This window comes from Ixodes scapularis, unplaced genomic scaffold, assembly GCF_016920785.2.
Source record: "Ixodes scapularis isolate PalLabHiFi unplaced genomic scaffold, ASM1692078v2 PGA_scaffold0__279_contigs__length_252992795, whole genome shotgun sequence".
Lineage (NCBI taxonomy): Eukaryota > Metazoa > Arthropoda > Arachnida > Ixodida > Ixodidae > Ixodes > Ixodes scapularis.
In genome coordinates this window covers 184418230-184431799 of record NW_024609835.1, presented here as the reverse complement: position 1 = coordinate 184431799, position 13570 = coordinate 184418230, and the positions used below count along the sequence as shown (strand labels likewise).

Below are 13570 nucleotides of genomic sequence, written 5' to 3'. Positions count from 1 at the left end.
CTTTCACTTCCGTAATACACAAAAGTGGTGAAAACACAGAAACGATCCGAAACACACAGAGAGTGTGTCATGGAGAGGGGTAGGAAATAAAAATAAATAAATAGGAATTAAATTGCCCAACTCCAATCTTAACGAAAATTGCGTTAAAAAATGAAGTATTTAGGTTCGAGCGGTGGCAAGGCGATAGGTCCACGCCTGGTGGAGAGTCAGACAAAGAAGTCGACGGCACGTAAAGGTAAAACAAAAAAAAAAATCAATAATTTAATAAAGACGGGAAAAGTCAGCCGCACATGGCAAGAACAAAAACCAACTCCTCCGGGCATTCCCTAAACGGGACGCAACCAAATGTGTGCGAACACGCTCTCTACATTACCCCCAGGCCGCTACGCCATGACGAAATAAACCCAACAACTGAACAGTGCTAACAAACAGTTAGTAAGAAAACATTAAAAAAAGAAAAACGTTCAGAAAAAACCGCGCCCGAGAAACAAAGTTCAGCGGGGCGAAGAAACACACACGAGTCGGTCCGACGACACTGAAGTCTGGCAGGTTGACGGCGTCGATGCTCGAATCTGTTCCTCCCTCTATTACGCACATCCACGACGGCTGTGCGGAACAGTGGCTGCGCGAAAGGAAGTGAAGAATAGATTCGAGCAGCGATGCGCGAGAAGGTAACCGAGACGATGCCTAAAGCCTCATATCGGGAGGGGAGCTTTCGAGGTAGTTTCTGCAGTTACTCAAACTTTCTCTTTCCCCTTCCCTTTTTCAAAAGAACACGTCAACCATCGCTAACTTTTCATCTCGGGAGAAGCCCACTCTTCACAAACGGTTATAGTTGACAAGGAGGCTGACTTCGACCCAACTAGTGTCCGGGCAGAATACAAACACAAGTATATTTACCAACACGCTCGTTTTAATGTCAGTCTCCGGGCTTTGCTGTTTCCAAATGAGATAACCCTTTATAAGGACAGAACGAGCGGGTTGGTGGGGATAAATAAACGTAAACAGTCCCTTCTCGTTTTCTTCCTCAAGTTTAATAGATAGCGGTTCGGTGCTATCGGATCTGCCCGGAGAGAGAGAGAGAGAGCACGGCCATTTCAAGGTAAGGATAGGGCGCTCGAAGCTAGGGCAAACAGGCGGTATCGTTTCACGCATACACGGATGGCTGGTTTCAAATTTCCCCACATCCCTAATGAAACCGGCCCATCTTCGTGTGTGCGTCTGGGCGATTTCTGTCACGCGCCGCCGGTTTCAGCGCGCACGCGGCGTTGTTTTGGCTGGCAGAACAGTTGTTGACCGTCGATATTGTAAGGCCGTGGTGTCCTCGTCCTTTCAGGCAACGATTCCTTTGCTTTCCCTTGTGCAATTCTCTGACTGACTCCTCCTGGGTGGCTGTCACTGTTCGCCGCGTCAACGACACAATTGTACCATTTCACTCCTCGTGACACCAGGGTGCGCTGCTCGCTTTACTGTCACGGGCCGTCCTATCTAACACAACGAGCGCGAAAGGTCGTGGTCATCTGCTGGCTCCGAAAGGGCGGGACGTTCATCCAGGCCATTGAGGGCCCCGAATCAATACGACGTCTGCCGACTCCTACACGTTAAAAATTTACGACACCTGCAGGTCTGTTAAGAAGTGTTGCTTTCTCTTTTTGGAACTCCTCCGATGTAGCTTGCCGCCTATAATAAAATTTAAATAATCAATAAATATAACATTGTGGAAGTACTGTATTTCATTTTTATCTGGGAACGTTGAAAAAAAGAAAAAACTATTTCCAAGCTTGTGAAGACGCGCAATTCGCAAGTCCATTTCGAGCCGTAAAAACACGTTTTTGTACGATATTGATGCTTAAATATAAAACATACAAACAAAATATACACTTTCTCGACTTAATTTTCGCGTAGAAAACTATCACATTTACATTTTAACAAAAAATAAAAAAAATAAAAAATGAGTTTTTTGAGAAAATCAATTTCAAAAATGGTACTTTTTGGTTTTCACATAATATTAACGTAAACGTACCGCAAAGAATAATATATACCACCGAGTCATTTTATAATTCATATAAAGAGCGTGTTTTGGGCTCTCTGTGGACATAAAAATTATAGATGTAACCCAAACAAATCGCCAGTAATTAATTGTCAAAGTTCGTCAACAATTGACCGAGGGGGCGTTTTTGACATTTTTACAGAAAAAAGCAAAACGCCTGATATTATTTTATGGCCGGAAGCGCTGATCACGTGACGCTTGTAGAAGTGACGGTTTCGTGACGTACAAATCGTCATGATCTCATATCTGCACTGCGGCTGTCACGGTGCGGCTCGAGGTATGCAAACTCGCGGGGGCGGTCTTTAGCGCTCTCGCTTTTAATGCGTCATTGCCCTCGGAGCTTCACTCGGGATTGTTTGTCGGCGGGGAAGGCGCTTCGCCAAACAGCGTAGGCGCACGAACGCTGACTGTGCCAGTCGACTTAACGAAAGAAAATGAAACGCTAGAAGAAAGAAGTCTTTGCTATTTATTATCTTCTGCGAAATAACTTCAGAGATCAGAATTGCTGATAATTTAAGTTTCTGGTGTGCTTAGACCCTAAGGTAATGTCTTACTACAAGTACTGTTCGAAATGGCGACCCTCCACTGCTACGCATGCCATGAATCGTTTCTTCATAGATTGAACCACCCGCTTCAGGACGTGTGGTTCAATGTTGGCGCATGCTGAGACAGTTCGGTTCTTCAGGTCGTTGACATCTTGGGGCTCAGTTGAAAAGACTTCGTTTTTGATGTGACCCCCAAAAAAAAAGTCTAGCGGGGTCAGGTCAGGCGATCTTGGCGGCCAGAACATAGGTCCACCGCGCCCAATTCACTGCTGGGAAAAACAGGCGTTGAGGTAGCTCCGCGCACACGACGAGAAGTGAGCTGGCGCTCCGTCATGCTGGAGCCACGTGCTCCTAAGCTCGCTTAACGGGAGATCGCAGATGAAGTCACTGACAGCACCATCAAGTATGTTGGCTGTGTATGACTGAGCTGTCAGTGTGCGTTCGAAAAAAAATGGTCCCACTATTCTGTCACGAAACATGCCGCACCACACATTCACTGACCACCGAACCTGATTGTTATGCTGGCGGAGCCAGTGAGGGTTGGAATCAGACCAGTAGTGCGCGTTGTGAACGTTCACGTTGCCATTTCGGCAAAACTGTGCTTCGTCAGTCCAGAGTACATTAGAGAGAAAATCGGGGTCTTCATCCGTTTTAATAAGGGCCCAAAAGCGCTTCTCAAAGTCACACTTGCTGAGGTCCTGATGCAAAGATATGTGATACGGATGGAGCTTGTGCTTTCTCAGGACTTTCCATACCGAAACGATGCTGCCTCCGGAATCTTCGACGACATTTCGGATGCTGATTTCTGGGTACGCTCGCACGTAGGCTAACACAGCGATTTCAAAATATTCGTCCAAGACAGCTGCTTTCCTTCTTCTTTGACGATGCATAGACCCAGTGGACAGAAACTTCTTGACAACGTGGAAGACGGTGGATGGGGCAGGAACAGTGCGACCAGGGTGTTGGGCGGCACACAGCCTCGTGGCAAGACGAACGTTGCCATTCATTTTAGCATACGCCATAACCATTTGAACCTTCTCGACGACTGAATACCTCGACTGAATTTGCGCTGCCATTTTAACGCTACAACTGGCAGAGCCGGCGTTCGTGCGCCCACGCTATCTTGCGAAGCGAATCCCCCCCGAAATACAATCGCGAATGAAGCTCCGAGGGCAATGACGCATTAAAAGCGAGAGCGCTAAAGACCGCCCCCGCGAGTTTGCATACCTCGAGCTGCACCGTGACAGCCGCAGTGCAGATATGAGATCATGACGATTTGTACGTCACCAAACCGTCACTTCTACAAGCGTCACGTGATCAGCGCTTCCGGCACACTTGGAACTTTCAGTTTCGGAATCGGATGATAGAAAGGGGAGAAATTGTCGACGGATATCTCCAAACCAGTTGCAATTTTTTCAAATATGTAAGTTGGTATAGCCTTCCAGGACGGCTGGCTTCAAAATTACAATTGCAACATGGTCCATAAAACCAATAATTAAAAAGTTAAATAACAAATTTTAGTTAATGACTCACCAGACTGTGACGGTTGTTCGCCTCTCGAATGTCCGCCGAGCTCAAGAAACACATAGTGAAGACTGCATTCACGTAGCAGTAAAGACGCCTTTTTTTAAAAATCTGTTTCGAATAAGAAATAACACCCTGTATATATATATATATATATATATATATATACAGGTGCCTTTTAAGTGCCGAGTAAATGTTCTTATACGCTCTACTCGGAGGGGTTGCCTCCAACGTTGTACATTTTTTGGGCTCTGAAAATCAAGACGTAGAGGCGTTCATGATTGTTTGGCTCCCAAGTAGGACTCTGCGATGAAGCCGCTTCGCAAGATGGCGTTGCATTCTTTCCGCTTCTTCTATCGCTTCCTTTAGTAGGCTTCCGGTCAAGGGTTTTCACAGTCGTTGTCATCTTGGAACTTGGCGTGACTTTCCTCCATATCAGCCATCGGTGAATCCGCTAAATTTTCGGAGGTTTCTCTAGTGACAGTGCACTGACTGCTCTCCCTCGGCCTTCTGGATCTCTTGTTCCATTAGCTGACGTCGTCGGGGACAGTCGCCTTCGCATTTTTTATACTTAGCGCCTGTAACGTTGAGAGGCGGTAACTTGCTGGCCTTGGCCGGCTTGCGTTTCCAGAATGTTCCGTCTCCTTGAAAATTTCCACAGGGCATAAATTTTCAGAAATGCCTTTGTCCTTAATGTTACCAAGGTCGACGCTAGGGCCGATACCCGATCGCGAGTACGGTGTTAGGCTTAGCCACCGCCGTAGGCGCCGCTGAAGAGCCCCGCTCTTCGCTAGGCCTAGCCCTTTATGCTGTCTCTCCAACCGACAATATGGTCTGAGGGACTGCCAGTTCTCACTTTCCCGAGAGCGTTGAGCCTCTAGGGTCTTACGAGACCGTTTTTCGTGCAAATGCGAACCTCTTTTCGCTCAAAGAAAGACTTCCAGTGGAGCCGCGAATTCACCGCATTTGGCGGGACTTGGTATTACGGAGAAAGGCAGTGACAGACTTAAATGCCAACGATGGCCTCCGGAATGAGCGATGTCCTGAGAAGCAGAGCAATCTGTTTTTCCAGCCCGCGCCTAAGAGGGGCACCCTGAAAAGTAGAGTCGCCGTAATATTCCGGCGTCCCCCCCCCCCCCCCCCCCAAAAAAAAAAATAATAAAGCCGTTGACAACTCCGTGTAACTTCGAATTAGAGCGCAGCTCTTGAGGAGGAGAATGGAAGGGTACTGAGGGATAGGATGGAAGGGTAGTGAGGGATAGGTGACTCCATGAGGTCACGTGACCTCAGAAAGTCACCTATCCTGAGGTCACGTGACCTCAGGGGAGGGGGGTCGCGTGACATCAAGGAGGTCACCTGACCTGAGGGGGATCACGTGACTTCAGGTAGGTCACGTGACCTGAGGGGGATCACTTGACTTCAGGGGTCACGTGCATCAGGGGTCACGTGACCTCAGGGGGGTCACGTGACATCAGGGGGTAACATAACCTCAGGGCGGTCATGTGACATGAGGGAGTCACGTGACCTGAGGGGGTAACCATCGTGACCCTCGTGAGGGTAACCCTCGCGAGGGTAACCTTAGTAACCCTTGTGAGGGTAAATCTCGTGACCCTCGCGAGGGTAACTCTCATAACCCTCGTGAGGGAAACCCTTGTGACCCTCGTGAGGTAACCCTTTTGAGGGTAAGTAACCCTCGTAACCCTCGCGAGGGTTATGAGGGTTACGCGCGGTTACGCCGACGGCGACGCCGCTCGAGCCGGAAAGAGGCGCCTAAGAGCTGCGCTCTAAAAAGAGATTTGTCGGTGACCACGGTCGGCCGGAATGTGTTTTTTTCTGTTGGTTGTTGGCGCTCGCTCGTGCAGAAGTGGTCACACTGCGGGACGAGGTGCGCGTCGTACGCTTTTTCTTCATCGCAGTGCGGGCAACAGAGGTCGGCATTTTAGGTCGCCCTCACTCACCCTCACCATCACAGCTACACTCACCTAAGCCCCTCACTCACCCTCACCCTCACAGCTACACTCACCTTCAGCCCCTCACTCACCCTCATCTTCACAGTCACACTCACCTTCAGCCCTTCACTCACCCTCACTGAACCTCACGGCCCTCACGCCCCTCACTCACTCATGGCCCTGACGCCCCTCACACCCTCACCGCCCTCACGGCCCTCACGCACTCATGGCCCTCACGCACTCATAGCCCTCACGGCCCTCACGCACTCACCACCCTCACGGCCCTCACGCACTCATACCCCTCACGCCCCTCACGCACTCACGGCCCTCACGCCACTCAGGCCCGCTTCAGATGGGGGAATTTCGCCCAGAAACTTGACGTCTCAACACCAGCAACACGGGCCGCCCGCATTCACACGCAGCAACCAATTGCTGCAATTTGCCGTCATCATCAGAAAATTTCATTTTCCTTGCACTATTTAGAGACACAATTACAAGCTATAAACGTGTTTTTATGCCTTTAAATCTCGTTGAGAATACTAATGCATCTTTCTGAAACAGTTTATTTCCAAAAACGATAAATTTCAAACCAGAACCAAGTCCTTTGTGGTCGTCATCACCGGCACGAGGTATCACGTGAAAATATTGCGTCCCTGATTGGATGCAGCCGCTTCAAACGTCTTCGAATAGACCGATCTCACCAGCCAGCTTGACTACGTCACCGTTGCCGCAATGTATCTAGGGAACTTTAGTCTTTCTGCACGTGCGACAACCCTGCTGGAGCTCTGCGCGAGTGGAGCACGAGAGGGCACGTGCCCTCGCATGCAGGGCCGTCTGCCTCCTGTGAACTAAAGTTAGGGCGGCGTCACGCATGCGCCGAAACGTTAGTGAGATTGGTCTATTGCTCCGAGTTCCTCGCTTGTTTCGAGCCGGTCCCGATCTCGGCGATTCGGGTCGATCTCGGGAAAGCTAGGGAACAACTCACCAGCAACACCAAAATTGCTGAGAAAGTTGCTCCGAATGAAGGGGGCCTCACGCCCTCACCGCCCTCACTCACTCATGGCCCTCACGCCACTCACACATTCGCTGCCCTCACGGCCTTCACACCCCTCACGCCCCTTACGCACTCATGACCCTCACACCCCTCACACACTCACCGCCCTCACGGCCCTCATACCCCTCAAGCACTCATGGCCCTCACACCACTCACCGCCCTCACGCCACTCACCACCCTCACGCCCCTCTCGTACTCATGGCCTTCACACCCCTCACGCCCCTCATGCACTCACCGACCTCACGGCCCTCACGCACTCAGGGTCCTCACAGCCCTCACAGTCCTCATGGCCCTCACTCACCCTCACACTCATGAATTTTCCTGATTCAGAAACTCACTCACCCTCACCTCACCGGTGAAGATGAGGGTGAGTGAAGGTCCTCATGAGTGAGGTCTGCCGAGGTATGGAGGGCAACAGCTGCCTCTGTCGGCGCGCCAGCGGGCCAGGTAAGCTGGGGCAGAAGACGCTGTTTGTGCGAAGTCAGTGTATTGCTGCAGCGACATTCCTCGGCAGGTTCTTTGGCAGTCTGGGTGGCATGGGGCCGTTTGGAGCTCTGGGTGGCGCACACGGATGACCCTCCGCACTAGGAGTTGTGCGTTCAAGAACACAGCCACGCCGGAGGTCGGGCAAGTGTCGTCTTCCTCGACCGAAGCTGCCAGGCGATCCACCTCCTTATTCGCACAATTCCGCAATAAAGGGAGCGGGGGGGGGGGGGGGGGCAACCACAGGAAAGCCAGTCTCTATTCTTGGTGCTGCAATATGATCGCAGCTTTCGCCACCACTCTGGAGAGTGGTGGTGCCTCGTCAGGGTTGGCGAGCTAGGTCAGGGCCGCCTTCTAGTTGCTCAGGATTACCAGGCGTTTGGGCGGACTCCCTGCTTCAGCCAAAGACAGTGCCGAACGCAGCGCCGTGTTATGAATGGCCCCCGGACCATTTTCACAATGTCTACATCTGGCCGTTTGTTTTCGTCGAGCGCCTCCCGCGGGTTCAAGGTCATCTGACTCAGCGAGCCTGGCGCAAGCATCGCTTCCGAAGCACGCCTGCCCCGCGGACGCACCAGACGGGCGCCGTGATATAGCCAGACTTTGCCGTGTACACACGTCTGGATATAGCATCCGAAGAGGGAAAACAACATCTCAGGTTTCACACCAGGGCACGATCCGGGGCGATGAATTCATCAGGACGCCTTCATTCAACGCGTAGACGCGAAGAGTCGAATGTCGGCACGTCACGTCTCGGCCCCGGACGGTGTTTTGACCAGCGGCGTGAATTCCAACGAGCCGGTGTTTTGGTGAGACTCTCGGCGCCGTCTAGACCGACGGTGAAGTGTTTACAGCGGCTCAGTGTGCGTAATAATGGAATGTGGGGCGGTGTTTCAACAAGACACCTTTCTGTGATTGGCCGACTATCCGCCGATGTAGGGGTCCCTACCTAGGGACCTAGGGAGAACCAAGTGTTTAAAATGAACGAACTTTGACAAGCAAATATCTTCTCTGGTCTTGAACCAACTGTACATCATGTAAATAAACAGTGTACTTTTCGAGAGAGATCGCGGCTCATCGTTGTTCCCGCTGAGCTCCAGCCCAGTGCCTGGTTCGAGTCGCCCCTCCACCACCATGGAATCCGCTCGGTCAAAACAACTGGTTGGCAGCGGTGGGATGGTCTCACGAGCATCGGACATTGGAGGTCGGTGGGTGTTCATTTCGTTCGGGGGTTCGCCAAGTGTCGTTCCTTAGCTAGGAATTTGTCAGTGACGTTTTGGCGAACTTAGGGGGCTACTAGAGAAGAGTGTTTGATAATACTTCTCAGTAGAGAGATATCCAGAGCGTGAGTGGCATTCATGGCAGGCATGGAGTGGGAAAAATTAAAGAAACCGGAATTGTTCCAGCTTTCAGAGGAATTGGGACTTCAAGTAGCAAAAACTACCAAAAAGCAGCAGCTCATTGATAAGATTCGTGCATTAGGTTTTGAAAATGAGGAGATCTTGGAGAGATGAGAAGAGGTCGAGAAAAGAGCAATCAAACAACAACAGCAACTTGATTTCAATAAGCGGGAACAGGACTTGAAAGAAAAGGAGATCGAGATTGAGCGTCAAAAACTTGAGGTGGAGCAAAAGAAACTCGACAGCGGGCAGGCTAGCTCAGAGCGCTCAAGTCAAGGGAAAGTCGAGGGTTTCAAAATGGCGAAGCTTATGCAGCCTTTTAAAGTAGAAGAGGACATTGGTCTCTTTCTGCTACGAAGCAAGCGCACATACGGTGCGTGGACGACTGACGAGACCAGCGCTGGGGGACTGGAAAAGAACGTTTATTCGTCCGTGAACAGAGTATTTAACGCAAGCAAGAGAGAGGGAGTTGGGAAGGGAGAAAGGGCGAGGAAAGACATAACGCTGCTGTTGTTGATACGTCACACGCCTGGCTCAGGCGGCGGGAGATAGCATATCAAGATGATTTACAACATTTCTCCTCCCTTAGTATTGAAGGCGCTGTACAGGCTTCCTTTCCCGAGTAGATCGTCGCAAAGCTTGAGGGGGTTTCTGCGCCTTCTGGATAGGCGGCGACGCTTGTGCCGGCGCCACCTGGTCTGTAGGCTGCTCTTTCAAATCGCCTTCGTTGTCGGTCGGTGCGGGCGCAGCTGCAGCCGAAGAGCTCCCCTCGTCTTGGTCTCGAACGCCGCTCCGAGCGGATGCCGGGCTCGGCCTGGAACGCACTTGGTCTATGTGACGTCGAACCACCCCAGTAAGCGTTTGTATGGTGACCACGCGTGACCCTGTAGTGGACTGCACTTTCCCTGGTGTCCATTTCTCCCCCTGGCCGTAGTTACGGGCGTACACGGCTGTGTCGGGCGGCAGTGTCCACTCTTCCGTCTCCTGGGTTGACCCTGGGAAAGGCGGGAAACACGAGTCCAAGCGCGAGCGGATCAAGTAGCCGAATAGAAGTTCGGAAGGGGATTTTCCCTCGTGGCACGGCGTTCTCCTGTAGTTGAAAAGAACTTTGACTAGCTTCTCTTCAAGTGTGCCTTCACTCATCTTCTTTAGCGCTTCCTTAATCGTACGAACAGCTCGTTCAGCAAGTCCGTTAGACTGTGGGTGATACACAGCCGTACGTAGGTGTGCGATTTTATTGTTCTTAGCAAAGATGGCGAATTCTTCGCTAGTGAACTGCGTGCCGTTGTCCGTAACTGTTGTGCGTGGAACACCGAATCTGGCAAAAATGCTGCGCAAGCTGGCAATCGTAGATGACGTGCTTGCCTGCCTCATGGGCACGGCTTCAATCCACTTAGTGGCAGCATCCACGACTACCAGTATCATGCTGCCTGCGACCGGCCCGGCGAAATCGGCGTGGAGCCTCGACCATTTTTCCTTAACGGCTGGCCAACTGATGGGTTGAGCAGAGGCCGGCATAGGCAGGTTTTGAACGCAATTGTGGCACGACGCTGAGAGGTGTTCTATCTCTCGGTCTAGTCCCGGCCACCAGAATGCCGATCTGGCAACCGCCTTCATGGCCGAGGACCATTGATGCGTTTCATGCAACATGTGTAGTACCCGTTATCGTGCTTGTGTGGGAACAACAACTCGATGACCCCAGTATACCAACCCGTGAGCCACAGATAGTTCCAACCGGCGTTCCGAGAATGGCGCCAATCCCGCGTCCTTTACATGTGTAGGCCAGCCGTGCTTCGTATACTCCACAACCTTCGTTAGTAACACGTCCTGCGCAGTTAGCTGTTTGAGTTCCTCGACAGCCACAGTGCCATCATCGAAACTTGCCAGCGCGTGAACATACTCGGGGGGTTCGCTCCTTGCAGGTGGTTCTGGAGTGTGCAGCGGTAGCCGGCTGAGTGGGTCGGCGTTTAGTAGCAGCTTACCGGGCGAATACTGAAGTTTGTAGCGAAATCCACCGAGGTAGAGAGCCCAGCGCTGTATTCGGGCTGCGGCCAACGCCGGCGTAGGCTTGTCCGCTTTCAGCAGGCCCAGGAGCGGCTGATGATCTGTGACCAAGGTGAAATCTCTGTTTAAGAGATAGTCGCGAAATTTCGACACCCCAAAAACCAGAGCCAAGGCCTCACGTTCTAGCTGAGAGTAATTCCGCTCGGCACTGGTCAGCGTTCGCGACCGGAAGCCAATGGGCCGGTTTACTTTTCCGACCGTATGAAACAGCACAGCACCGATGTCATGCGGAGAAGCATCACACTCCAGTTTCAATGGTTTCGCGGGGTCGTAGTGAACGAGTACCCCTGCCGCAAGTAAGCACTGCTTTGCGTTGGCAAAGGCGGCCTGCTGAGCTTCTCTCCAGACCCAACGCGCATTTATCCCCAGCAACTGGTACAAGTGTGCAAGCACGGATGACATATTCGGCAGAAACTTGGAGTAATACGACAGCATGCCCAAAAACGAGCGAAGTTCCTGCACATTTGTCGGGTTAGGAGCCTGGGCGATTGCTTCCACATGTTTCTCAGTGGGATGTAGGCCGTCTTTGTCGATTTGGTGCCCTAAATACGTGACTGAAGGCTGACTAAATTTGCATTTGTCTCGCCGGAGTTTTACACCGTGCTCGCGGAAACGCTGCAGTACCGCTCGCAGAGTATCGTTACTTCCTTGTCGCTCCGCAACCAGCACATCATCGAGGTAAGATTGCACGCCTGGTAGTCCCTGCAGGACTGTTTCGATTTTACGTTGAAAGATGGCTGGGGCAGACGCTATGCCAAAAGGCAGCCTCTTGAAGCAAAATAGCCCTCGATGCGTGTTGATTACGCATAGCTTCTGTGATTCTTCGTCAAGCGGTACTTGGTTATACGCGTCACGAAGATCGAGAGTACTGAAGTACTCTCCCCCGTTTAGGCACGCAAACATGTCGTCAATCACCGGCAATGGGTACTGCTCCAGTTCGCATACAGGATTTAACGTGATCTTGAAATCGACGCAAATCCGAACTGTTCCATCTTTCTTTAAGACAGGCACAATGGGCGTAGCCCACTCCGCATGCGCAACCGGTGATAACACGCCAATTGCTACCAGTCTGTCTAGTTCTTGAGAAACCTTATCACGGAGAGCAAAAGGGATGGATCGTGCCTTACAGAACTTTGGTGTAGCTCCCTCCTTGAGTTGAAGGTGTACAGGGGGACCGCTGATGCAGCCGAGTTCCGCACTGAAGACGTCTTGAAACTTGTTGGCGATGTCGTCCGCGGCCGGGAGACTCGTTGGCGATCCGGCTTCCGCAGTCATGTGAAGAATAGGTGACCCTGCGTTGCTCAGCTGAAACAGTAGGTCCAGCCCGCATAGACTAGGACCGGGGCAATTCAATACAATTAGGGGGCACTCTACTACGGCACCCTTGTAGGCTACCTTCATGTCCAATTGTCCTAGGACGGGGAGCTTGCCAAGATAACAGGACAGCTTGACACTTGAAGGTTGCAATGGCGGCCATCTCTCCCAGTTCTTTTCATAAATTTCGCGGGGCACAACACAGACGGGCGACCCCGTGTCTATCAGCATTGGCATGTCGACACCGCACCACGTGAATGTCCTGTGAATTGGGGGCTCTAATTGCCACTTTCGAGAAGAAGTCAAAGTCCAGAGGTGCATCGCTTCGTCTACGTTCCCCTCCGCACAGTCTTCCGCCATCGCCAGTGCTCGTGCCCGCATGCCTTGTGTCGACGCCATTTCGCGTTTCCTCGGAGCGTCGCTCGAGCACATTTTCGCAAGATGACCCGGCCTACCACAGTGATAGCACCTGCTCTTGGCCCAGCGGCATCCGTGGCTGTTGTGCTTCTTACTTCCGCAACGCCCGCATTTTAGAGTCGGCTCGTTCGTCAACACGCGCTGCGCGTCAACCTTCAGTACGGTGGTTGTATCGCCCGATATCTTATTTGCGTCGTCATCTGCCGTTTCGGCTGATAGTGCTATCGCTTCGGCCTCTTCCAAAGTCAAGTTTGCTTTTGCCAAAAGCTGTTTTTGCAAGGCCTTTGATCTGACGCCACAGACTATACGGTCGCGGAGCATTCGTTCCAGCATGCTGCCGAAATTGCAGTTGTCTGCAATGCGTCGGATGTCGACAAGGAAATGTTGTAAAGGCTCACCTTCGTGCTGACATCGATTGAAGAACCGGAAGCTTTCGGTGATCTCGTGGCGCTTTGGGTCGAAATATTCATTCAGTGTTGCAACTACTTCTTCGTAGGTCAGACTGTTGGGTTTCTTCGGAGCGACTCGTCCCGCTAGGATCTGCACAGTCTTTATGTTTAACGCTGCTACGAGCAACGCCCTTTTTCTCGCTGTGTCGGTAACTCCCGTTGCCTCGAAATAAGCTTCTGCCTTGATGACGTACGCTCTCCAGTTGTCCCTTTCGCCGTCATACTCGGGAAGATGGTGGTGAGCCAAGGCTGGCGTTGTCATTGCTGCAGGTTCTTGAAAGGCCGTACCGTGGCTTTGCTCGCCGTGATCTTCTTTTAGTG

General features: G+C 51.7%; 1 protein-coding gene across 1 annotated transcript; it reads right to left on the bottom strand.

Moving 5' to 3' along the window:
* Nucleotides 1-9590: 9590 nt before the first annotated feature.
* Nucleotides 9591-13347, bottom strand: LOC115331229. The gene is made up of 4 exons (XM_040223089.1): nt 13199-13347; nt 12197-12361; nt 10988-11110; nt 9591-10000 (listed from the first exon to the last, which is right to left on the bottom strand). The coding sequence occupies exons 2-4, from the start codon at nt 12342-12344 to the stop codon at nt 9591-9593; spliced, it is 681 nt and encodes a 226-aa protein (XP_040079023.1). The 5' UTR covers nt 12345-12361; nt 13199-13347.
* Between the last annotated feature and the right edge of the window lie 223 nt (nt 13348-13570).